Source organism: Erinaceus europaeus, chromosome 18, assembly GCF_950295315.1.
Source record: "Erinaceus europaeus chromosome 18, mEriEur2.1, whole genome shotgun sequence".
NCBI lineage: Eukaryota > Metazoa > Chordata > Mammalia > Eulipotyphla > Erinaceidae > Erinaceus > Erinaceus europaeus.
The window spans coordinates 71,345,813-71,373,123 of record NC_080179.1 but is presented as its reverse complement, the minus strand read 5'-3'; the positions used below and the strand labels follow the sequence as shown (position 1 = coordinate 71,373,123).

The 27,311-nt window shown below is 47.6% G+C and overlaps 1 protein-coding gene across 1 annotated transcript in view; it reads right to left on the bottom strand.

Annotated features, from left to right (window-relative positions):
- Positions 1-27,000, bottom strand: part of FMNL2 (formin like 2) — a 296,607-nt gene extending 269,607 nt beyond the window's left edge. Inside the window, 1 exon segment of the mRNA XM_060178135.1 lies at positions 26,597-27,000. Within this exon segment, the coding sequence (XP_060034118.1) occupies positions 26,597-26,713 (117 nt within the window). The 5' untranslated portion in view covers positions 26,714-27,000.
- Positions 27,001-27,311: the final 311 nt, after the last annotated feature.

The window sequence follows — 27,311 nt, the reverse complement described above, 5'->3', positions numbered from 1 at the left end:
ATCCAACAACGATGACATCAATAATAACTACAGCAATAAAACAAGGACAACAAAAGGTAATAAGTAAATAATAATAAAAAAAAAAAAAACACCAGCATGCAGCCCAGGTAGTAACTGGTACAATAGATAATGGGTGGGATCCTCAAGCAGAGGTCCTGAGTTCAAGCCCCAACAATGCATGTATCAGAACAGTTCTCAGTTTCTGGAGCTGCTTCTCTCTCCTTAGTAACTAATAAAGTAAGTTGTCAGAGTTCAAAAGCCCCAGCAGCAGACACAGACTCAGTGTGAGAGCACCTTCCTGCATACCCAGCGCTGTGGTGCTGGAGCTTTGCTTTCATGGCTCTTACTCTCTCACATCTTTTAAAAATGCCACAGCAGCTGTGGTGGGAAGTTCACAAAAACAGTTCCCACTTTCCGAGAAAGCTGTGAGATACATTTGTTTTTAAAAATAAAACTGTCATTTCTCAACCCAGAATAAAGGCTCTGACTCTCATGACCCCCTGTGCAGAGTGAGAACCCCCAAAGGCGGGAATCTGACACTACTTTTCCTGGGCTCTTTAGGCTGGAGAGAACTTCAAATAGCATCTCTGCTGGAAACAAAGGCGTTCAAAGGAGAAGCTCCTGGCCTGTCCCCAGCTGCAGGAGTCATCCCTGGAGCTCTGCATTCTTCCGGAAGCAGTCACAGAGCTGAGGATCTGAGTGAGCTCAGATGCTATGCCGCCCCCCTTCTTCAGGGAAGATACTGCTCCTTGCCCACCCATCTTGGGTGACATCCACCCCTTGTGCTTAGAAATTTAAATCTCAAGGCGATTCAGACAATGAATCGGGCCTTACTGAGATGTTCCATGCATGTGGCAACCAAGAAATACCCTCTGGATAGACCTGATGAGATTAGCAGCCACTGGCTGCAAAACAAGTCTCCTGTAGACAGGAAAGACAGCACAGTGGTTATGCAGGAAGACCTTCATGTCTGTGGCACTAAAGGTCCCAGGTTCAAACGCCAGTACCACCAAAAGCCAGAGTTTAGCAGTGCTCTGGAGGAGCAGAGGGGAAAAGAAAAAAAAAAACACCTAGGGGCAGGCAGTGGTGCACCTGCTAGAGCACACACATCACAAGGCACAGGACTGGGGGGGGGGGTGTCAAGCCCCCAGTCGTCACTTGCAGGAGAGAAGATGCATGAGCAGTGAAACAGTGTTGCACGTTTCTCTCTCTTCCCCCTACTTCCCTCTCCCCTCTCAATTTCTCTGTCTCTACCCAAAACAATTTTTAATACTTTAATTTATTTATTATTAAATAGAGACTAAGAGAAATTGAGAGAAGAGGGGGAAGAGAAAGAAAGAAAGAAGGAAAAAGACAGAGAGACCCTGCAGCACTGCTTCACCACTCATGAAGCTTTCCCCCTGCAAGTAGAGACCGGGGGGCTTGAACTTGGGGGATCCTTGTGCACTGTAATGTGTGAGCTTAGCCTGGTGTGCCACCGCCTCTCCCTAAAAAAAAAAAAAAATCCTTAAAAGTCTCGGGGGTTGGGTGGTAGCACAGCAGGTAGAGCGCATGTGGCACAAAGCACAAGGACCGGCCTAAGGATCCTGGTTCGAGCCCCCAGCTCCCCACCTGCAGGGGAGTCGCTTCACAGGCGGTGAAGCAGGTCTGCAGGTGTCTGTCTTTCTCTCCCCATCCCTGTCTTCCCCTCCTCTCTCCATTTCTCTCTGTCCTATCCAACAACGAACAACATCATCAACAACAATAATAACCACAACAAGGCTACAACAAGGGCAACAAAAGCGGGGAAAAAATGGCCTCTAGGAGCAGTGGATTCATGGTGCAGGCACTGAGCCCCAGCTGCAATAACCCTGGAGGCCAAAAAAAAAGTCTCCTACAAGATCCCTGGAGACAATGAGGAAGGAAGAAAGCGCTACTTAACTAGGCACTTACTAAGAGCCATCCTGTAAAGAAATGTGCGTTCCCACACTCATTCACAATGCATCCTCATTGGGCTTCTAGAAAAAACAAGGATCAGGTTAAGTAATCTGCCACCGAGCATGGTGAGTAGCTGATAAAGCAGGTGTGTGACCCATGGCTGCTGGCCCTCCTACGCCCCACTTGCCAGGGCTGCTGACACTGTCCACTCGCTATGGTGCCCCCGCCCCCGCACAGCAAACAGACTGCACTCAGGGCTGGGGAGACAGCATAGTGGTTCTGCAAAGAGACTTCCATGCCTGAGCTTCCAAGGTCCCAGGTTCAGTCCCTAGCACCACTATAAAGCAGAGCTGAGCAGTGCTGTAGTTGAAAACGCACACGCACACGCACACGCACACACAAACTCAACTGAAAACCAACTCTATTAGGTAGAACAGGCATTCCCTGCCCACTTAGCCCCCTCCCCGCCCCCCAAAAAGGCTGAGCAAACAAGTTCAAGGCTGAGCAAATCCAGGTTCAAACCCCTGATCTCCACGGTGGGGGGGGGGGGGGAGGTGTGTCATATGCTGTAAAGCAGGACTGAAGGTTTCTCTTTGTCTCTCTCCCCTCTTAATTTCTCTGTTCTATCAAAAAATAAATATACTTTTAAAGATTTCACAAAATAAGTAAAATCATAAAAGATTTCCACAGCAAGCAAAGCTCTTTGCAGCAGCTTCCTCCTAGAGGCTGACAATGGTTCCTTTGCCTCGAACACAGGGGTTTGATTCTGCTTGTACAGACGGTTCATTCATTCACTCCAGAGCTTCTGGATGGCTGCTGTGTGCCAGGCACCGTGCTGGAGGCTGGGTGCCTGGCACGAAGACAAACAGACCCTTATTCTTGGCCCCTCAGAGGCAAGGAGAGGAAGGGCGAAATAATTAAAAGGTGATGAGTGCATAAGCGCCATGAGGAGTCAGGGACCAGTGTCACTTAACCCATGCTCAAAGAGGGGCAGCAGAAGCATGACTCAGTTTCCTTTTTCTGCACATGGTGCAAAGCATCTATCTTTAGCTCTCCCTCTCTACCTTCCACTCCTTTCCCCATTTCTCTCTACCCTATCCAACAACGACGACAACAATAATAACTACAACAATAAAAAAAAAAAAAAAAGCAGGTAGCGTAGTGGGTTAAGCGGACATGGCGCCAAGCGCAAAGACCGACGTAAAGATCCCAGTTCGAGCCCCCCCCCCCCGCTCCCCACCTGCAGGGTGAAGCAGGTCTGCAGGTGTCTGTCTTTCTCTCCCCCTCTCTGTCTTCCCCTCCTCTCTCCATTTCTCTCTGTCCTATCCAATAACAATAAAACAACAAGGGCAACAAAAAGGAGTAACAAATATATATATATTAAAAAGAAGAAGATACTTGCCGGGGGCCAGGCAGTAGCACACCGGGTTAAGTGCACATGGTGCAAAACTCAAGGGCCCGCCCTAGAATCCCCACCTCTCCCCACCTGCAGGGGAGGGTCACTTCACAAGTGGTGAAGCAGGTCTACAGGTGTCAACAACAACAACAATGACAGCAACAAGCAAAACAATGGGGGGAGGGAGCGGTGGCCTCCAGGAGCAGTAGATCTGTAATGCAGGCACTGAGCCCCAGCAATAACCCTGGAGGCAAAATAAATAAGTAAATAAACATTTAAAAAATTTTTTGAAAGAGTATACTCGCCTACTAAAATGCCTGAAGTTGAGAGCCACGGCACAGTAAGGGTGTCTGTCTCCTCCACCACACGCAAAAAGGCAAAGTCATCATGGCTCCAGCCATTTCCAACCAGGTGCATCAGGTTTGAAACCGCAGTTCTACCTGGGTTAGTATATGTCCTGTGTATCAGTGGAAGATTATGGCGATGCTGTTTGTTGCTCAGTATTTTTTTTTTTTCTGTTGCCTCCAGGGTTATCGCTGGGGCTCAGTGCCTGCACTATGAATCCACTGCTCCTGGAGGCCATCTTTTTCCCCCCTTTTGTTGTCCTTGTTGTTGTTATTGTTATTGCTGTTGTTGGATAGAACAGAGAGAAACTGACACAGGAGAAGAAGACCGGGGGGAGAGGGGGGAATACAGCTGCAGATCTGTTTCATGGCTTGTGAAGCGACCCCCGCCCGCCCGGGCAGGTGGGGAGCTGGGGGCACAAACAGGGAACCTTGTACCGGTGCTTGGCGCCATGTGCACTTAGCCCTCTGCGCTACAGCCCGGCACTAACACCCGGCCTCTGCAGCAGCAAGTCATAACCACAGTATCCAGTCCTTCCGTCAGACACAAATGCACCTGCTGTTACTAACAAAAGAGAGATAATTCTGAACTTTCAGCAGTAACTCTGACAAAAGTCTGGATAGAAAACTTTCTCGAATAAAGCTCCGACCTGCTTTCAGGAACTAAGCAAAAACACTGATGAGTAAATTCATCTGTGTAAGATCAAAGTCACAAGCTGATTCCAAGATCTGAGGTATTAGTCTCCTCTAGTTGCACAACTGACCTTTTTGCCAGGAAAAGTACCCAAAACATATCTATAAAGATTAATTTATTAGAAATCCTAGCCATGGAATTGCTTCAGAAATTCTGCCAAATGTGCTCTGCTACACTAGATTGTTGTAGGATATGTTTTACGGTTTACTCATGTTTTGGTTTATAGGTCTGCTTTCTCTAGCTGATATCCTGACAATGTGCAACAGCCAAACAAAGCAGAAGAGAAGCTTGAGACGGAACTGCCAAGACAGTCTTTCAAGCACCCCGTAGGGCAAATCTACTATTTAATAGCTCCGTGCACATACTACAGGCTTTTAAAAATCAAACAAAATTTGCTGGTAGAATGTTTAACCTTCAATCTCAGTGAAAATGTAGCTGAAAACAAGGCATGGTCTGGATTTCCACTTTTACTTCTCCTTCTGCTTCCTCTGGCTAAATCAACTACTCTATAGTCATAACTGCCCTGAAGAAGAGCCTGTTTGGGTAGTGAGTATACTTGCTCAGCCAGATGTGAGACCCAGGTTCAAGCCCAGCTCAGACGGCAATGGAGGAAGAAGCTTCAGAGCCCTGCTATCTTCCTCTTCCCCACCTGAAAAAGCCAACTCCCAATAAAGACAGCAGAAAAAGAGGAGGAAGAGGAGGAGCTGAGGTTCAAGCAACTACCTCATGAGAAACTCTTGAACACTCTCAGGCAAATAGCCAAAAAAAAATCCAATGTTGGGAATTCCAGTGGAATAACCTCAAGAACAAGAATCAAGTATTAACTTAGGGTGATTTGGGATCTGCTATGACAAAAAAACAAAAAAAATTTTAATTAATTGGTGCACGACACTATCAAGAGTGTCAGATGCCAGTTGTCAAACTCAGTCCATTACTGAGGTCATCAAAGCACATGGCTGTACGATGCACTGAGAACGAGTATCTTAGCGAGCACGTTAGAGTCCTAAGAAACAGGACAGAAGGGGGTCGGGCGGAGGCGCAGCGGGTTAAGTGCAGGTGGCACCAAGCGCAAGGGCCGGCATAAGGATCCCGGTTCGAGTCCCCGGCTCCCCACCTGCAGGGGAGTCACTTCACAGGCGGTGAAGCAGGTCTGCAGGTGTCTGTCTTTCTCTCCCCCTCTCTGTCTTCCCCTCCTCTCTCCATTTCTCTCTGTCCTATCCAACAATGAACAGCATCAACAATGGCAATAATAATAACCACAACGAGGCTACAACAACAAGGGCAACAAAAGGGGGGAAAATGCCCTCCAGGAGCGGTGGATTCATGGTGCAGGCACCGAGCCCAGCAATAACCCTGAAGGGAAAAAAAAAAAAAAAAAAAAGAAAGAAACAGGACAGAAGCACTTGGGTTTGTAAGTATTCCAGGGAACAGATAGTGACACACCTAGGTAAACTCACCTATCACTCTGCAGAAAGACCCAGTTTCGAGCCCTGCTCCCCCCCCACTTGTGTGAGGAGGGACACTTCACAAGGAGTGAAGCAGGCCTGAAGCAGGACTGAGTGATACTGTGGTGTCTCTCTGTCTTTCCCTCTATGTCTACCTGAAGAAGTCAGCCCAGAGTGGTGAAGCCCCAGTGACAACAACAACAAAGGAAAGGGTGGTCCGGGAGGTGGCGCAGTGGATAAGGCTTTGGACTCTCAAGCATGAGGTCCCGAGTTCAATCCCCGGCCGCATAGGGACCAGAATGATGTCTGGTTCTTTCTCTCTCTCCTATCGTTTCTCATGAATCAATAAATAAAATCTTAAAAAAAAAAAAAAAAGAAAGAAAGAAAGAAAGAAAGAAAGAAAGAAAGAAAGAAAAGAAAAAGAACTGTTCCTCTAATCAAAGACTAGGCTAAAACATCAGGATCTTGTTTTCTGTGGGATAAAGCATTGGTGTTCTTGGGGCGATGAAAAAGGCGTCCCCTAAACTTTCCATTTTGCTTCTGCTCGAGAAAAAAAATAATAAATATTTGCAATGCTATTCTGTTTCATCTTTAATTCTCCTCTTTGTTCACTTTTGGCAGTTACCACCATGAGCATCAGGGCGAAATTTCACACCCTGCCAAAAATACCAACTCAGTGATTGATGTGTGATTCAAAAAAGCCATCAGAATGGATACTCCAAAAGGAGTGAGTCACACGGCTGGGCCCAGCCTGCTAATATTTTTGTACTGCGTTATAATACTTTTCATCTGGACCTTCTTAAGACTTGGCTTGTAACTTCCTTTCATGCGATTCACAGTTGACTAAGGGAAGCGAACTGATGGTGCAAGAAGCCTGACAGAATGGGTTCAGACCTCCACTGCTGAAACCCGAACGTTAAAGATATTTGATATGAAAACAGGGCAGCAAGAGAAATATTCACCCAGCTTGAGGCCAAGAGACTTAGGGCCCCTCAAGGATCAGAGAAGGATTCTATCTCACATGAGGAGTCTTATGGTCTTATCAAATACTCTTTGATCTCAGTGACTTTAAAAAGCAGAATGCCACTACAGGATTTAGGGCAAAAGTGACACTTAGCTAAGAGAAAAAGAACGATTTTCCTCAGAAGACTAAGTGTGTATGTGTGCGTATATATGTGTAGATCTCCCTTTTTTTTTTTTTTTCACTTCTACAGCTCTGCCTTCAGCTCCTCTCTCTCTTTTTTTTTTAATATTTATTTATTTCCTTTTGTTGCTCTTGTTTTATTGTTGTAGTTGTTTGTCATCGTTGTTGGATAGGACAGAGAGAAATGGAGAGAGGAGGGGAAGACAGAGAGGGGGAGAGAAAGACAGACACCTGCAGACCTGCTTCACCGCCTGGGAAGCGACCTCCCTGCAGGTGGGGAGCCGGGGGCTCGAACCAGGATCCTTATGCCGGTCCTTGGGCTTTGCACCACCTGCGCTTAACCCGCTGCGCTACAGCCCGACTCCCCTTCAGTTCCTTTCTAAGTCATGCCTAGACCAACTGTTACTTCCAAATGCCTTCATTTTTCCTCTTCCCTCTCAGGTAAGTGAAACGGTGCCTGACTTTCCCTGGTGTTTTCCAGATTCTCTTCCCTTTCAGTGATGGTATAAAAACAAGGATTCCTGGTGACAAACACTTCAGGCCCCAGTAAAATGAGGGTTCAGAGCACTCTGGCTATCTTCCCCTAGCACTTTTTTGCCTCTGGGAGTATGACCCAAAATTCTTTCAGAGTGTATAATTTTAGGGAGGGGGGGGGGCAGTGGGGGCAGACGCCACAGCACTGTATTCTTGATTTAATTCAAAATAAAGAGGAAGAGTTTAACGAATAGTGCTCTTGCCTCAATCAAATGTAACCGAAAGCCATCTAAACACAAGCAGCGCGAGTCCTTTTTCTGGTTATGGCCCCTACGGGAAGGGAGAGTAAAGGCCCAATGGCTCTGTCCATCCACCCAGAGCAGAGCTGAGCCCAAACAGAACCAGCAGAACCCGCAGCGGCAGTAGCAGTTTCATCAAGGCTCCGGGGGGGCCACAGCCTTGACGACGCTTTCTGGCACTGACTAGCTGCTAAGATCAAACACCAAACACTGCACAGAGCTTATCTGATTACGCAGCCCCTAACACTTCTGCTTCAAGGTCCTGAGACAGAATCACCCAGCGTCCTCAATAGCATGTTCTTTCTCCTACACAGGCACCGAAAGACAGTATTACATATGAGAAACCAGACCTTTGAAAACATCTGTGTATGAAAGGTACGTAACAGGGGTCGGGAAGGTAGCACGCACTTTACTCCATGCAAGGACCTGGCTTTGAGCCCCCAGCCACCACATGGGGACACCCACACAGAGGAAGCTTTCTAAGGCCCTAGCGCAGTGCTGTGGTTTCTTTCCTGTTTCTCGACTTCTAAATTAATTCATTAAACGAGTCCACTGGAAGAGGTGGAAGTGGGCAGGCGCTGGGCCCCACTGATAACCTAATGGCAAAAAAGGGCCACCAGACTGCAAGCTTTCTAGTAAAATGAGTGTTTTTCTTTTTTTTTTTTTTAATTTTTTATTATCTTTATTTATTGGATAGAGACAGCCAGAAATTGAGACAGGAGGGGAGATAGAGAGGGAGAGAGACAGAGAGACACCTGCAGATCTGCTTCACCACTTGTGAAGCTTTCCCCCTGCAGGTGGGCACTGGAGGCTTGAACCTGGGTCCTTGTGTACTGTAACATGTGCGCTCAACCAGGTGTGCCACCACCCGGCCCCAAAATAAGTGTTTCTAATGGATACAACCTGAAAAAGCAAATCTCCTAGACGGCTAACTTTTCAGAGCAGAATCCTGTCTCACCTGAAAAGGCTATTCCCCCATCTCAGTCCTTTTTACCAGATTCTTCCAAATCGCTTACGCAGGCGCACTTATACACACTTTAGCCTTAACACGCCTTTTTAAAATTTATTTATTTATTTACCGGATAGAGACAGGCAGAAATTGAGAGGGAAGGGGGGAGACAGAGATGGAGAAAGACAAGACACCTGCAGCCCTGCTTCACCACTCGCAAAGCGTTCCCACTGCAGGTGGGGACTAGGGGCTTGAACGGGGGTCCTTGAACATTGTAACTTGTGAACTCAACCAGGTGCACCACCACCCCAGACCCTTAACATGCCTTTTTATAGCATATCATATACACACAGCACACCCAGTCTGACAAATACTTTTAAAAAGCCCACTAACTTCCTTTTACTGTCCAGCTTTTCTTTTTAAATTTTTTTTCCACTTCTTTGCCCACCTCTTTTTAAATTTTTTAATATTTATTTATTTTCCCTTTTGTTGCCCTTGTTGTTTTATTTTTGTAGTTATTATTGTTGTTATTGGTGTCGTCATTGTTAGATAGGACAGAGAGAAATGAAGAGAGGAGGGGAAGACAGAGAGGGGGAGAGAAAGACAGACACCTGCAGACCTGCTTCACTGCCTGTGAAGCGACTCCCCTGCAGGTGGGGAGCCGGGGGCTCGAACCGGGATCCTTATGCCGGTCTTTGCGCTTGGCGCCTCCTGCGCTTAACCCGCTGCGCTACCGCCCGACTCCCCTGCCCATCTCTTCTATCAGACTGTGAACTTGCCAAGACAGACAGGGTGCCTCCTTCAAGTCAGTGCCAGGCATCTTACCCCTGCCTGGCTTACAACAAACTCCCAGTGAAAGCACACAGCAACCAACGAACAAAGATGATCACATGGGATTTGTTTATGATAATATATCAGTCTTCCCAGCATACGGCCAACTCTTGCAGGATGATACCCTAACAGCTACCCCCCCTCTCACCACCACACACAACACAAGGAAGGCCAAGTCTGTGGGTTGTCACTGAAGGCTGAGCAAAAGGTTGATAACACATTCTCCCGGAGGACGTTTGGACAACAAAGGCTCAGAAACCATGGTCTGAAAAAAAAAAAAAAAAGCCCCTTTCAAAAAGCTTGCAGGGGACAACTGTTACTAGAAAGAAAGGCAATTTGACAGTGAGCTTATTTGGCCTTAACTAGTTCAACAGTGGGCAGTGGCTCGTTCACTCAGTGCTCACTCTGTCTTTAAACGTCTTCGAAGGACACGCAGCTACTGCTGTACCTGCGTTCCAGAGAACCAAGGATGTTACATACAGTAAAGTCAACGCAGGCTGGAAAAATGACTGGACTTGCTGCCACACTTTCCAGTTTCTTCTAAACCACTGGGTCTCTGTTTGTCCTGTTCAGAGTTTATCGATATTATACGTGCTCCTAACACATTTTTGTCACTGGGAATCACAAGGGCACGGTAGCAGCACAGCTTTAAGAGTCAGAAAAATGTGACTGTTGGCTCCAACATCTGTAAGAAACAGGTACCCTTAGGGGCCAGGCAGTGGCACACCTGGTTAAGTGCACACATTACAGTGTGCAAGGACCCAGGTTCAAGTCCACCTGCAGGGGAAAAGCTTCTCAAGTGGTGAAGCAGGGCTGCAGGTGTCTCTCTCTCCCTCTCTATTTCCCCCTCCCCTCTCAATTTCTCTCTGTCTCTGTCCAATCATAAGTTTTTAAAAAAGAAAAGAAAGGAAAAGAAAAGAAGTAGGTACCCTTGCAGCCTGGGAAGTGGAGCAGTGGGTTGGCTAGACTCTGAAGCATGAAGTCCCAAGTTCAATCTCCGGCACTAAATGTTTTGGTTCTTCCTTTCTCTTTTTCTCTCCTCTGCTTTCTCATCACACACACACACACACACACACACACACACACACACACACACACACACCCTAGGAGAAAATCACAAACTTCACCACCTTCTTAGATAACTTCAAATCACAAACAGCCATGCCCTATTTGCTGCATTTATAAAGAACTCTTAGAAACACAAAGAAATCAGAGGGGGTGGGGGAGAGCACAGGAAATAACATGAAGAATATTTGACTTTAAGAAGGTCCAAACTATCATGTGGGGTCTCCCCCTAATGAGAGCACACTAGGACACACAACCCGGATGAGTGACAGTGAGGAAACACTCACTTTCCTCCACCATTTCACTGGCGTCTTCTTCAGAAGTTCATGAGAAATCCATACGTTTTCCCCGTGTACGGGGTTGGATGAAACATGATACCAGCCTATTATCTTGGAATGCTCAGTATTCTCTGGAACCTACTACAATCAAATGACCAGGGATAAGGGGTGGAGGGAGGGGGACTGAGATGAATAAGAAGCTGTGACAAAGTGTTATTTCAACACAAAGGCAAGCTTTGTGCAATTAGCAGTTGCCCCAATGTTAAGGTTCTTAAAGCATTTATTCTGTTCTTTATCCTGCTGAAACAGGTACCACATTCAAATCAAATCAGTGATTATCTGCAGAGACCTTTCCCTTGGACCAGACAAACACTGTGTTGGGAAAGAAAGAGCCACCAGGGGAGTCGGGCTGTAGCACAGCGGGTTAAGTGCAGGTGGCGCAAAGCGCAAGGACCGGCATAAGGATCCCGGTTCGAACCCCGCCTCCCCACCTGCAGGGGAGTCGCTTCACAGGTGGTGAAGCCGGTCTGCAGGTGTCTATCTTTCTCTCCTCCTCTCTGTCTTCCCCTCCCTCTCTCCATTTCTCTCTGTCCTATCCAACAACGACAACAACAATAATAACTACAACAATAAAACAACAAGGGCAACAAAAGGGAATAAATAAATAAAATAAATATAAAAAAAAAAAGAAAGCAAAAGCCACCAGGCCCTGTTCAGAAATAGCTCAGGCTGGTGAAATAGCTCGCCGGACAGCGGCCCTTTGCTATGTGAGTGGCCCAAGTTTGAGTCCAGCCTCCACGTCACTGGAGGAAAAGTCAGTGTTATTATGTCTTTCCCTTGTCTGTATCTAAAAAAAAAAGTCAGCCCAGAGTGAAGCCCCAAAGACAAGAGTGAGAAAGAGACACAGAGAAAAAGAGTGTCCTTGCCTTAAAGGAGCCCACCATATGACTGGCAAATACAGCAAAATGAACGAAAAGCTATGGGTAAGACATAAAAGCCTGTGATGCCCTTACAGTCACAATTCACACAAGGTTATGTTTCAGCAAGGGCCTCATGCATAAGAGATTAACTCGGGCGTCCCATAACACAAAGAGATAAAGACAGAGGGAGAGTTGTTTTCCCCACCTCCTCCCCCAAAGTGAACTGGCCTAACAAAGACACCTGGAAGAGAGAGGAGACCTCAGAAGAGCCTAGAAGACTGGATGCCGTTTTCAGAGTTTACAAGCAGAGAAGCAAACGGGCACAGACCGTGCAGACAAATCACTGTAAGAAAGCCGTAACAGAGAGAAACTGTAAGTCTGCTCAGGACTTATTCAGCAGACAGGAATAAAGCGAACTCCATGTCAGGGTCCTGCATGGAAACAAGAGAGGGCCGTGGAGGGCTTCAACCAGAAGACTGGTGCTGGTAAGGCCCACAGGAGAGTGTGGAAGGCAAAGCCATGAACCATAGATATGGCCAGAGAGCTTCAGACACTGGATCAGAGCCTAAAGTATCCTAATTGGGTGGGAGCCCAGAGGTAGCTCACGCAGTACAGTACACAACCGGGCTGTGTGTAAGAACCCAGGTTCAAGTTCCTGGCCACCACATGGGAGTCCCCGCATGGGAGAAGCATCACAAATGGAGGACCAGTGTTGTGACATCTCTCCTTGTCTCTCTGTCTCTCAACCTCTGTCCCCAAAAAGAAAAAGTCTGCCAGGAATGGTGGAGTCATACAGGCATGGAACTTGAAGTGGTAACCCTGGGGTGGGGGCCGGGGGCTGAGAGCAAGAGTGCACCTACAAGCCAGGGAAGAGAGATGGCAGCACCAAGCTTTCCCCCCAGTGTGGCAGCACTTCTGCGTGGGGTGCCAGGGGCTGCTGCTTGGAAAGCAGACACCCTCCCAGGTGAACAATTCCACCAGCCCTTGCGACAACAATGTTTCTCAAAGGTCTGCTTAGACTGAGGTAATCTCTCGGAGGAAGTTGTGGGAACCCCCTGGTTAGAATCCTTTCCAATCGCCACAGGGCGCAGTCCTGTGGCCTACTTCCTTCCACCTAAGTCTGGCTACAAAGAACGTTCAGGTGAGTGACAGCTGCTGGGCAGGCAAGAGGCCAAGTCCAACCACACCTGAAGAAAAGCAGGAAGCAGACTCTGCTGATGTGGGGGCTCCTGACAGCAGTGTCTTAGCTCGTGGAAAGCCATCAATCAAACTGGACGCTTAGAACATGAGCTCATTTCTGTTGATATACTATTCTTTAAAAAAAAAAAAAGTTTTAGGATTATTAGAAAATTGGCACACCTACAGAATAACAAATAATGGGGAGTCGGGCGGTAGCGCAGCGGGTTAAGCGCACGTGGCACGAAGCGCAAGGACCGGCATAAGGATCCCAGTTCAAGTCCTGGACTCCCCACCCGCAGGGGCGTAGCTTCACAGGCAGTGAAGCAGATCTGCAAGTGTCTGTCTTTCTCTCCCTCTCTCTGTCTCCCCTCCTCTCCCCATTTCTCTCTGTCCTATCTAACAGTGACGACATCAACAACAACAATAACTACAACAATTAAAAAAAAAAAAGGAAAATAAATAAATAAAGGATAACAAATTATTTGACTTACTTATTAGTTAATGACAGGACACTGAGAGTGAACCAAAGCACCACTGAGGTACATGGCATGCTAAGGATTGAACTTGGGACCTCAGGTTTGATGACCCAATGCTCTACCCACTGTGCAACTCAAAAAACTTTTAGAAAAACGCGTTTATTTGATAGGACAGACAGAAACTGTGAGGGGAAGGAGGGAGAGAGAGGAAGAGGAAGAGAAAAAGAGAGAAACCTGCAGCACTGTTTCACCATTCATGATGCTTCTGCCAAGTGACAGCTGGGAGCTTGTCCCCAGGTCCTTGAGCATGATAATGTGTATATTCTACCAGTGTGCAACTATCACGCCCCCCAAAAAAAGTTTTTTTAAGTGTCTCTATCACTGACAGGAAAAATGAGAGAAAATTAAATTTGGAATCTGGGGAGTCGGGCGGTGGCGCAGTGGGTTAAGCGCACGTAGCACAAAAAGCACAAGGACCGGCTTAAGGATCCCGGTTTGAGCCCCCAGCTCCCCACCTGCAAGGGAGTTGCTTCACAGGCGGTGAAGCAGGTCTGCAGGTGTCTTTCTCTCCCCCTCTCTGTCTTCCCCTCCTCTCTCCATTTTTCTCTGTCCTATCCAACAATGAATGACATCAACAACAACAACTGCAACAAGGCTACAACAACAAGGGCAACAAAAGGGAATAAATATTTTTAAAAAATTAAAAAAAAATAAGTATTTAAAAAAATTGGAACCTGATCATTCCTGGTGAAATAGCAAAAATGTAGGTGTCCACTGTGAAAGAAATAGTCCATTAAATGAAGACGGAGATGTAATAAATTCACAGCTGGTTTGGACATTTCTAAATCAAATGCTTTCCAGAAAACATCCTCTGGGTATCAAAACATCTGCTATGAAATAACAGTGGAGAGGCTGAACACTGGCAAACGCAACAGTTTCCAGAACTCAGGCCACAGAGTCAGAAGTGGTCTGTCCAGATTAGCACCAAGATTAACTGGCAACAGACTTGCAGATGTTGTGATAAGCCCTGGAAGACACCAAGTCCTAGATTATGGCAGCCTGGCCCCAAGATATTTTGGATTGCACTGGTTGCCTAGGTTTAACAGGTGGAAGTTCTTGGAGATGAAGAAATCAGACTGGTCAAAGTTACCCCTTGTACACCAGAAAGATAGGTTTTGCTTGGCAGAAACATAAAGTAGATCATACTGAACACTGTGAGGGCCAAAGCTGAAATCTACCAATCAAGCTGCCCTCTGGTTTGTGCTCTTTGTATTAGGGTCCCCCAGCTTTCACAGCTAAGACTTCTGGAGGCCAGGTGGCCGTGCACTAGGTTAAGCACACACATTACCGTGTGCAAGGAGCCAGGTTCAAGCCCCCAATTCCCACCTGCAAGGGGGAAGCCTAATGAGTGGTGAAACAGTGCTTGAGGTATCTATCTCTCTTGCTCTCTATCTTCTCCCCTCTCAACTTCTCTCTGTCCTATCAAACATAAGAAAAATAAAATATAAAGTGAATTTTTTTTTTAAAAAGATATCTGGAGGTCCAGAACCCAGTAGGCAGTACTGCCACAGTGCAAAGCTAAGTGTGTATCCAACTTCTGCTATTATCCTAATGCTCCTATCTTGAAGAAGAAGGAGGAGGAGGAGGAGAAGGAGAAGAAAAAGAAGAAGCAAGAAAGGAAGGAAGGAAGGAAGAAAGAAATTACTACCACAGATGGAGATTGTTTTCATTGTAAAAAAAAAAAAAAAAAAAAAATTACTATTCTGCCTTGTGAAATGGTCATTTTATTTACCTTCCCCACCAAAATAAAATCCCATTATCCTTCTTCTCTTCTGTTTTTAAAAATATTCTATTTATTTTTTTTAATGAGAGAGACAGAAATCAAGACTCTAGAGCATTTTCAGCTGGGGCTTACAGTGGTGCTGAGAGTTGAACCTGGGATCTCAGAGACTCTTAATAGTCACGTCTAAATCTATTCCTTCTTCCTGTCACCCTGTTCTCAGCTATCCAAAAGTTTCATCTGGTCATAAACTACCTACATTTTTCTGAAAGGTTGACTTATATTTCAAGATGAAAATGAGACAGTAATTGCTTCTATCCTCCTAGTTAGAAAACCACATATGCTGTGGGTCCTCAAACTCCAAACCACAAGAGCTAAAGACTATGAGTAAGAGGAATGAATGTCTCTTCGCTTATGTTCCAACTATTAAAGGAGTAACTAGAGTCTTGCATGGAGAACAATCAGCTCATTCTTGCATCCTATTTATCTTTCTATTCTCAAGGCTAATTGCTTACATAAGCATGCCAATTTGCCTTGATTATAGGATTCTTAATAAATGAATGTTGTTTACATTTCATGAGTGTATTTGAATTTCACTCCAGGAAGCCAAGCTCATCAAGTCTTTGTAAGTGGCAGGACCTGAGATCAAAGAAAAGGCTTGTTATGCACCAACAAATAATTTGGCTGGATAGCAGAGGCCTAAGCAAAAAGACAATTGATTTATTGATTGTTCAACTCCGCAAGTACACCTCAGGGTCAGTGTTCATTCTTTTGTTATCACATACAGAACTTGCTAAATGTCATTTTCTTTTTAAATAAAAGATGAGATACACGGAGAGAGAGGAAGAGAGAGTGGAAGGGAGGGAAAGGGAGGAAGGGGAACAACTACAGCACTGCTCCATTGTCCCGCAAGAAGTTTCCTTCCTACAGAGGCCCGGGACATGGGCCCAGGTCCTCTGCATAGTGGCATGTGTGATCTCTACCACCTGGCCCCAATTTTTCACTTTTATTATTGATAGCCCACTCTCAAATAGGTAAATATGTCTATATGCTTTTAGCTATATATTTTCTTCAGGACTGTTCTCTTAAACCCTCAACTATGTCTAATTTCTCTATATTTTCTCTTGCCTCATATACAATTCCATTCCTGCTATAATTTGTTGTTGTTTTCACTGTGGATTTTTTTTTTTTTTAACTATCTTTATTTATTGGATAGAGACTGCCAGAAATTGAGAGGGAAGGGGGTGATAAGAGGGAGAGAGACAGAGAGACATCTGCAGCCCTGCTTTACCACTTACAAAGCTTTCCCTCTGCAGGTGGGGACTGGGAGCTCGAACTTGGGTCCTTGTGCCCTGTAACATGTGCGCTCAACCAGGTGCGCCACCACTCAGCCCCCCCACTTTTTTTTGCCTCCAGGGTTATCACTGGGGCTCCAATCCACTGCAACTGGAGGCCATTTTTTTCATTTTATTTTTACTGTTGTTATTGTAGTTGTCATTATTGCTGTTGTTACTGTTGGATAGGACAGAGAGAAATGGAGAGAGGAGGGGAAGACAGAGAGAGGGAGAGAAAGACAGACACCTGCAGACCTGCTTCATAGCTTATGAAGCGACGCCCTACAGGTGGGTAGCTAGGGGCTCAAACCGGGATTGTCGTGCCCAGTCCTTGCACTTCATGCCATGTGTGTTTTACCCAGTGCACTACCGCCCAGCCCCTGCTCTTGTCATTTTTTTAAAAGCTGTATTTATTAATAAGATAGAACAAAAACCAGAGCATCACTCTGGCAGAGTCAGTACCAGGGATCAAACTCAGAATCCCCATGCTTGCAAGGCCTATAGGCTCTACTACTGCGCCTCCTCCCAGATGCCTGGTTTAGACTCTTAAAAGATTGGTTTGATTCTCATGCCTGAGGCTCCTAAGTCCCAAGTTCAATCCCCAACACCACCACCAGCCAGAGCTGAGCAGTACTCTGCCGTTTCTCTCTGCATGTCTCTCTTTCTGTATCTCTCTTAAAAATAAAATAAGTGGGAGTCGGGCGGTAGCGCAGTGGGTTAAGCACACGTGGCACAAAGCACAAGGACCGCTGTAAGGATCCCGGTTCGAGCCCCCGGCTCCCCACCTACAGGGGAATTGCTTCACAGGTGGTGAAGCATGTCTGCAGGTGTCTTTCTCTCCCCCTCTCTGTCTTCCCCTCCTCTCTCCATTTCTCTCTGTCCTATCCAACAGCGACGACATCAATAATAACTACAACAATAAAACAACAAGGACAACAAAAGGGAATAAATAAATAAATAAATATAAAAAATTAAAAAATAAGTAAATTTAAAAAAAAAGATTGGTTTGAGGAAGGTGAGAAAGTCACTCCTCCAACATGACAATGTTCCAAGGCTGCTAATTATAGTCGCCTTTAAAAAAATCCTGATGCACCAATGACAGACACAGATGGAACCTTCCTGGGTGGTGTCTCTCTCACCTTTCCTCGTCTTTCTCTTTCATAAAAACATACAATAAGTACACTGCCAGATGACTTAGCAGTGGAGCACAAGGCCCTGGGCTCACTCACAGAAACAGATAAAAAGAAAATCCAGGGCCAGGCAGTGGCATACCAGGTGTGAACACACACATTACCAAGTATAAATACCTCAATTCCAGCCCCTGGTTCCCCACCTGCAGGGAGCAAATTTCAGAAGTGGTGAAGCAGTGCTACAGGTTTCTCTCTTTCTCTCTCCCTATCTTACCCTCCCCTCTCAATTTCCATCAAAAAGAATTAAAAAAAAAATTTTGGTTCGAGCCCCCGACTCCCCACCTGCAGGGAAGTGGTGAAGCAGGTCTGCAGGTATCTCTCTCTCCCCCTCTCTGTCTTCCCCTCCTCTCTCCATTTCTCTCTGTCCTATCCAACAACGACATCAATCATAACTACAACAATAAAACAACAAGGGCAACAAAAGGGAATAAATAATAAATAAATATTTTTTAAAAATTTTTTAATTTTCCGTTCAGCTCACACTTAACACAAAGGTAAGAGAAGCCAGGAGTGGGAACCCAGGAATCTGTTTTTTTTTTTTTTTTTTTTTTTTTTTTTTAAGGCTTCCCAGGAAATGTCACTATGATATGAAGACAGCTTGAGCTCGCCTAACCCTTCACTACCCTCTCTCTCCTAAATGTCCAGCCAGACTTGCATGGGAAAAGAAAAGATCTCTCAACTCAGAGCAGAACATGATATGGGAGAGCTGTATTCCTTCAAGTTTCGACATACACTGTGCCCAGCTATGGACACAGAGGCCAAAAATGTGACCTATCGAACCACTTTCTAAAAGGGAAGGTATCTTTTGAGTAAGCCAGGCCCAGGGCGCCCTCTGCCACATGACGTTAGCCCCGGAGACAAAAGTTATCTAAGCACCTGGAAGGCTCTGGCTGCTGTGGCCATGAATACAGTAACATAAGCAAGAGCTTCTCCAGGAAAGAAGTGAGCTCAGGCCCCAGGTGATAGCAGTCACTAAATTCCACTCCCTGCTAGGAGAGCACTGCAGGCAGGACGAGGATCGTCACTGGCAATGTTCTCGAGACCAGAGGAAGTTTGGCATAACCTGCCCACCCAGGAGATCTCATGTCACTGATCACAAGTTGTTGTTGTAGGACTGGGAGTCTAGTTGTATGATTTCCTTTTTTTTTTTTTTTTTTTAATATAAAGAGATTCTAGAAGAGGAGGAGGAGGATGACTCCAGAAATGCAGGGCTCTCAGGTCACACCTATGACCTATTACAGTATAATCTGAGTGTACGATTATATTCCTTGTGTTCCTAAAGCACGTGAAAGTTTGGGAACCACTGTCTCCTACAACAATGATTCTCTGTACATGACCTTTGGGCCAGCACCAGTACAAACATCTGTATCGCTCGGGTGGGTCTTCTGGTAAACCATGGGGCAGGGCCAGATAGTGGCGCACCTGGTTGAACACGCATGTTACAGTGCACAAGGACCAGGGTTCAAGCCCCAGTCCTCACCTGCGAGGGGAAAGTTTTCCAAGTGGTGAAGCAGTGTTATAGGTATCTCTCTATCACCCCCTTCCCTCTGATTTCTGGCTGTCTCTATCCAATAAATAAATAAAGGTAATTTTAAAAAAATAAGAATTGAAACAAAAAAAAAAATCTGTGTTTTATAAGATGTATATGTGATCCTGGTACACATTTAAATCTGAGATCCACCACTCAGATTTAATTCCTATTTAGAGACAAGAAAAATTAAGGACCCAGTGAAAGAACTGGACTTGCCCAGGCTGGCAGAAGAGGTATACTTCTAGAGATGCATCTCCTAAGAGGCCACAACAACAATAATTGCAATAACTCCATTTTTTTTTCTTTTCTTTTTTCATGTTTGTTTTTTCACTCAACTCTGGCTAATTTAGGGTGGTACTGGGGACCCAGAGCCTCAGACATGAACATCTTTTGGATAACCACTATTCTCCCTATCCCAGCAAAAGTAACACTTATCAGGCCGGAGAGCTAGCTCACTGAGTAAGCCACACACCTTGCCATGTGGACGGTCCAGGTTCAAATGCCAGCACCACAGGGGAAGTTCTCGTGCTGTGATCTCTCTCCCTCTGCCACCCCCACCCCATATTAACAAGAAGCTTGCAAGCAGTGACTTGCACTGAGACTAGTGTTTATGCAAACTCTCTTCACCACTTAATGAATTAAAGGTACACAAATCTTTCTGCCCCCAAATTTCATCAGATACTATCAATCTCTCATAGGAGCCTAACATTTACATTCAGAGAACAACTTTTGATCAACTTCTTTCCTAAATACAATATATTTTTCCAGTCCTTAATAACATTATTTTCTGAGCACCATGCTCAGAAAACAATGAAAAGCTCAGTTTGGAGGATAAATCCCCACTTTAAAGAACGTAACAGTGGTCTGGGAGGTGGCACAATGGATAAGGCACTGGACTCTCAAGTATGAATCTAGAGTTCAATCCCCAGCACTGCTCCGGGTGTGCTCAAGTGATGCTCTGGTTCGCTTTCTCCCCGCCCCTCGTTCATAGACAAAAAGCATTTAGAAAAAAGGAGGAGGGGAAAGAGAATGGGAGGAGGAGGTGAAGGAGCAGGAGCTCCAGGTACATAGTTGTAAAGTCATAAGAAGCAGTTCAAATAATAACACCCCACCCTGTACCCCGTTTGTAGAAGCCAGGAGAGAATACTTCTACCCGTTCATTGTTCGGTGGGCTGTGTGGCTTTTGCTCTTGGAGGTAGCTGAGAGAGAACACCGCTGAGGAAATAAAGCCTGTGCACGGCTTCCTCCCCTCCACAAATCACTTCACTTGGACAAGTGCATATGCACTGCAGTCACAGGCTGCCTCTTCCCGCCACTCTGGAAAACTTTAAACTGTCCAAGCCAAGGAGTTCAAGTCGACGTGAAAGCCCCTTCCAGTTTCCTTGGAAGGGAAAACTCAAGTGTGTGCTTTTGGATCAAATTAATACGTAGCTCTGTGCCCCAAAATAGAACAGTCTGGTGAAGATGCCAAGATGTTTTTGACATCAAAAGAGAAACAGCAAGCAAACTGCACTTCTGGTCACTTCTTACAAATGTCTGCCAGTTCTGTAAGTTTGAAACATGCACTTACCAGATTGAAGATTTGTTTGTGTTTTTTTTTTTTTTGAACAATCCTACCGCTAGTTCCTGAACTTTTTTTTTTTTTTTTTTTTGGTTCCTTCCCAGTTCCAGGCCTAAGAATGCATAATATAATGAAAAGAGGGCAGGGTGTGGGGGATGGAATGCAAACGGAGCTCCAAATCCAGATAAAGTCTACACTGAGGCTAGGGAAGATAGCATAATGGTTATGCAGAGACTCTCTCGTGCCTAAGGCACCAAAGATTTCAAGTTCAGTCCCCTACACTACCATAAACTAGAGCTGAGCAAAGCTCTGGTTTAAAAAAAAAAAAAAAAAGTTGGGCGGTAGTGCAGCGGATTAAGCACAGGTGGCATGAAGCGCAGGGACCAGCATAAGGATCCTGGTTCGAGCCCCCGGCTCCCCACCTGCAGGGGAGTCGCTTTACAGGCGGTGAAGCAGGTCTGCAGGTGTCTGTCTTTCTCTCTCCCCCTCTCTGTCTTCCCCTCCTCTCTCCATTTCTCTCTGTCCTATCCAATGACGACGACAATATCAACAACAACAACAACAAAAAAAAAAAGGGCAACAAAAGGGAAAATAAATACAAAAAAAAATTTTAAATGTCTACACTGGTTATTCAATGACTACATGGCATCAGGCAACCTTGGTAATCTTCATTTCCCCATCTACAATGCTAATAGCTGGTATTGTTGTAAAAATCCAATGAGAACATGTAAGGATAAGACATACTCATATTTCCACTTCCTCCTACAGCAGAATGACTACATTCTACCTCAGAATAAGGGGGGTGGGGAGGAGGGAGGAGGAACTGACTCAAACTGAGATTTCAAAGTTGTTCCTGGTATCTCACATGAAATAGCACTGCCCTAAAGCATTACTTCCTAACCTTTTTTTTTTTTCAATCTGTTTGTAGACTATCCTGCTATTTGATAACACAGATCTAGGATAGAGTTTTTGAAGTCTGCCTTTCCCTTAAAACTCAGAGAATCTACAGGACAGCTCCTTGGGAGAGGAGAGGGGGGGTGGGGGACAGCGATAAGGATTAGGTAGAACACACATGCTACAATGTCAATGGCCCAGGTTCAAGCCCCACCCCCTGGGGGGGGAGAGCTCACCATCAAAGAAGTAAGTCTGCAGGTGTCTCTCCCTCTCTATCTCCTCCTTCTCTCTCAGTTTCTCTGTCTCTATCCAAAACAAATAAAATATTTTTTAAAAGCAACAGAGAGGGGGCTGGGTGGTAGCGCAACAGGTTAAGCACACATAGCCCAAAGTACAAGGTCCAACATAATGATCCCACCTGCAAGGGATTGATTGGTCTGCCAGTGGTGAAGCAGGCCTCTGCGCCTCCCCCCTATCTTCCCCCCATCTCTTGATTTCTCTCTGTCTTATCCAATAACCAACAACAGCAATGGCAATAATAACAAGGGCAATAAAAATGGGGAAAAGATAGCCTCCAGGAGTGGTGGATTCCTAGTGCGGGCACTGAGCCCCAGCTATAACCCCCAGGGAGGGGGTAACAGAAGACTTAAATCTTAACTTGTAAACAGTAACTGCAAGTCAAAAAGAATCAGTGACTATTATGGGATGTCCAACACAGAACTAGGATTTGGGCAGAGACCGTAAGTTGGACACCACTCTCAGGAGTCACCTTTATAGTGTGTGTCTGTCATCTTTGAAACTAAATACAGCCATGTGCTAAACATTTAGTTACTAATATGTAAAACCAAAAAAAATACAGGTGAGTGTTACCTGTAAAAGACATGCAATGTATGTGTGTCTGAGTATACCTTTAAAAAACAAAGATTTGAAGATGGTTAAATTTCTACTTTAGGAAACAGTTCCATCAAAGAGTGGGGCAGATCTCTCTCTCTCTCTCTCTCTCTTACACACACACACACACACACACACACACACACACACACCTTATTGTTCTACCTGAAAGGTGGGTACAAGGATGTAAATAGTTACATGGGAACAAGAAGTTTGTATTTCTCCTTAAATATAAGTTTTGTAATATTGTTCTAATAATGCTGAAGACAATAGGGGGAGGAGGGGAGGAGAAATTTTTTAGAAGGATTAAGTGGCCAAGACTTGGATCCACTTTTCACCTAGTCTTTAATTATAGGAAGTTCAGGAACTCAGCTCTGTATTTAAAAATCTCATTCATTACTATAAGAACTATTGTTTTAGAAAGCTGATCCCTTCATTTACCTTGAAAGACCAGGGTTATTGCTGGGGCTCAGTGCCTGCACTACAAAGCCACTGCTCCTGGAGGCCATTTTTTCCCTTTTGTTGCCCTTGTTGTTTACTGTTATTGTTGTCATCGTTGTTGGATAGGACAGAGAGAAATAGAGAGAGGAAGGGAAGACAGAGAGAGGGAGAGAAAGACAGACACCTGCAGACCTGCTTCACCGCTGAAGCGACTCCCCTGCCCGTGGGGATCTGGGGCTCGAACTGGGATCCTTCCGCAAGTCCTTGCGCTTTGCACCAAGTGCGCTTTACCCACTGCGCTACCGCCCGGGCCCCCAAAGCCTATTTTTTTCATATTTATAAAATCTAACTTACACAGGCCCCCAGGATGTCACTCATACTTCACATGAGGTCCTGGGTTTAAGCCCAACCTAAAAAATTAAAATTTAACTCGGACTAATGGGCGGGGATCAGATATAATCTCTGAGAGAATTGTTCTTTCAAGATTTTTCAGAAATAAGATGGCTTCAGTCATTTTAATTTGTATTTACTCTCCCCCGAGGCTTTAAATTTTCTAAAGCTGGAGGAGTGAAAGGAATTGTTTTCCATGCCTGAAATGACTGGTTAATTATTGATGTAAGTCATACTTAGAATGAGGTGCTTGGCTAATTTTCTGTATAGTATTATTAACTGGGTTTTCTCCCTGAACACTTATGTGATCCTTATGTGTGAAAATAAAACTAGTATCTTTAATACCAGCACAACTCCTATTGTCTCAGAAGAGAGCTGCTCTACATAGAAATGTAAAAGCTGGGGGTCGGGCGGTAGCACAGCTGGTTAAGGCTACGTGGCACAAAGCGCAAGGACCGGCGGAAGTAACCCAGTTCAAGCCCCCGGCTCCCTACCTGCAGGGGAGTCGCTTCACAGGTGGTGAAGCAAGTCTGCAGGTGTCTTGTCTTTCTCTCCCCCTCTCTGTCTTCCCTTCCTCTCTCCACTTCTCTCTGTCCTATCCAATAACAACATCAACAATAACAATAATAATAATCACAACAAGGCTACAACAAAAGGGGAAAAAAATGGCCTCCAGGAGCAGTGGATTCATGGTGCAGGCACTGAACCCCAGCAATAACCCTGGAGGGAAAAAAAAAAAAAAAAGGAAAAGCTTGTCACCACAAGTTGGTCCTTTCAAACTAGATCATCATAATCATGGCATGAGCTGACTTAAGCAATTCGTAAAGAAAAACCACATGTATAATTCCAGTGGGAACTGCCCATGAGAGAAATCACCCTAGAGATGTGCAGCCCACAATGACGATCCCTTCCATCCTTTCTGCAGCGTTCAAAGAGCTAAGGACAGTCACAATAACTAAGGACAGTCACTGAGCATCTGTAACCATCTGGGCCTCCAGTTGAGACCGCCCCAAAAGCTTTGACTCTGTTCAAAAAAAAAAAAGTTAGCCTGTATTTTTTGTTGTTGCTGCTATTGTTTTTGTCTTGTCTGTACCAAGAAGCTTAGATTATTGTAAACAATTAAGGAATTATACCCAGTCACTCTTGAGACCCAGCTGCCTGGTAGTAGTCACAGCAACTAGTTAACCACGTCCCTCAGGGAGCTTGGTGCCTTGGACTCGTAAATGCCTATAAAGGAACTCTGACTGCTACACTTCAGAGTGACACAAACCCACTATGCTAATGAGAGGACAGGATTTTTCTCAAGATTAATTCATTCCATGTGTTATTAATCAAAAGAGGGTAACTGAAAGCTCAGGCCAAAAGGGGGGGGGGGGAGAATGCCCTCCCAGCGGAGAAGGACTTAATTGCACTATTGTTATTATTAAGGCTGCTGCACTGGTTCCCCTCCTGTTTCCACTGAACACCCAAACAACAGGCGGATGAAAAGGCAGAAACCCCAGAGCTCAGAGGTGAGGACCATATGTTCTGGTCGGATGAGGACTTTGCAGGAAAACTTATGTCTCTGAAAAGGCAGGTCAAGTCTGAGACCCAGGCAGCCTTGGGAAGTCATTAAGCCTGTGCTGTTTCTTTTCAGAGTGCTCCGTGGTTTTGTTTTTTTCTTCTTTGCAGCAGGACAGAGCAGCTGGGAGAGATCACAGGCGATGCAGAGGCAGACCGGCAACTCGGTACTGAGACTAGGTCCTCTTCGCGCCTGACCTTGGCCAGTTGGGCCGTAACTCGCCAGCCAAAAGGTCTGCAGTAACAAGTGTCAGGAGGATGAAAGCACATTCGGATCTCTTCCCATCCCAACACCCCTCTCCAGAGAGGCTGGAGCACGGAAGAAATCCGGGGAGCAGGCTCCGGCTGGGGCAAGGAGGGGGCCCTGCCTGCCACACCCTCTGGAGCTCCCAGGAGTGAGTGACAGACTCTGCTCAGGAAGCACCCAGAAACTGTGTCCCCGCAGGAAAGGGAGAATGGGGGTGGAGGGTGGGGAGTCTCGGGGGGGGGGGGGCTTCGATTGGAAGAGCTGGCAAGCTAGGAAAAGTGGGTGTCTTTACGGAGCCGAGCCGGAGTCTGGGCTGGGTGTGCAGGGGGGCTGCGGGGGGGGGGGGGGGTGAGGTCGCCCTTGGAGTGAGGACAGCTGATCCACACAGAGAGAGAGAGAGAGATTTTTTAAGATTGAAGTGCTCCCCCCGGAAACATTTAAAAAGCGCAGAAGCGCCGGGTGTGCGCTGGCCTGGCTGCAGGTCGCCCTCCTGGCCCGGGAGCGCGGCGCGGGGGCCGGCGCGGGGGCCGGCGCGGGGGCGGGGGCGGGGGCTCCTCTCGGCCGGGCCCCGCAAGTTCTCCAGGACGCACCGCCGTCCCACGCGGCGCCCCAGATCGGACCCCTGCGGCCCTCAACCTCGGACCCTACACATCGCAAACTGAGCTACAAATGAAAAAAAAAAAAAAATGCAAAAGTCTCGGGGTGCGGGGAATTTTTTTTTTTTTTTGCCTTACACAAAAAGCTCCGGCGGCTGGCACCCCTTCCCCTTCCCCTTCCCCTTCCCCTTCCCCTTCCCCTTCCCTTCCCTTCCCTTGGCGCGGACGCCGCACCTCCAGGCACCCGGTCTCTCCCGCCAGACAATGGGGTCGGGGCCGGCGGGACCCCGAGGGGGGCGGAGAGCAGGGGGCAGGGGGAGCCGCACTGGGGTCGGGGGGGGGGGGAGACGGAGAGGGGAGGGGGCGAGGGTCAGCTGCAGCGCCCCCCCATCCCCGGAGCCCGCAGCGCCCCCCATCCCCGGAGCCCGCAGCGCCCCCCCATCCCCGGAGCCCGCAGCGCCCCCCCATCCCCGGAGCCCGCAGCGCCCCCCCATCCCCGGAGCCCGCAGCGCCCCCCATCCCCGGAGCCCGCAGCGCCCCCCCATCCCCGGAGCCCGCAGCGCCCCCCATCCCCGGAGCCCGCAGCGCCCCCCCATCCCCGGAGCCCGCAGCGCCCCCCCATCCCCGGAGCCCGCAGCGCCCCCCATCCCCGGAGCCCGCAGCGCCCCCCCATCCCCGGAGCCCGCAGCGCCCCCCCATCCCCGGAGCCCGCAGCGCCCCCCCATTCTCGGAGCCCCGGGGCCCCGCCGCCGCCGCCGCCGCTCACTCACCAGCACGACCGCAAAGCGCTCCTCCAGCTCCCCGGGCTCGGGCATCGGCAGCTTCAGAGGCGCGCTGTGCGCCCTGAAATCCGTCGGCTGCGAGTCCATGCTCCCCGCGTTGCCCATGTCCGCGGATCGCCGGAGCCGGGGGGCCGCCCCGCGATCCCCGCAACCGCCTGGCCGAGCTCAGCTCCCCGGACCCCGCGCCGCGCCGCGCCCCTAGCAGCAGCGCTCCCGGCCCCGCCGCCCCGCGGCCGCCCTCATGCCGCCCGCCGCGCCGGCGCGACCCCGGCCTCGCTTCCTCGGGCCGGCTCGGCAGGGCGCCGGGCGCCTACGGGCATGTCGCTCCCCCGGCGGGCACGGCCAGCGGGCGCGCACCGCCTCCCACTCGCGCTCCCGCCCGGCCCGGCCCGGCCGCTGCTGACACTTGCGGTCCCGCCGGCCAGCGCCGCGAGCAGACAAATGCCGCTCCGCGCTCCCGACGCGCGCGCAACCACACGCGCGCACACACGCGCGCGCGCGCGCACACAGGCACACAATGCCCCCGCGCCGCCCCGCCCCGCCCGTCAGCCCCGCCCACCGCCCGTCGGTCCCGCCCACCGACACGCCCACCGCCCCGGGGGCTGACGGGACGCGTAGTCCCACCCGGGGGTCCACATGCACATTCACTGCTGGCCGACTGAGCGGTCTGTGTCCCTCTGGAGCGGGTCACATTTCTTCCTTC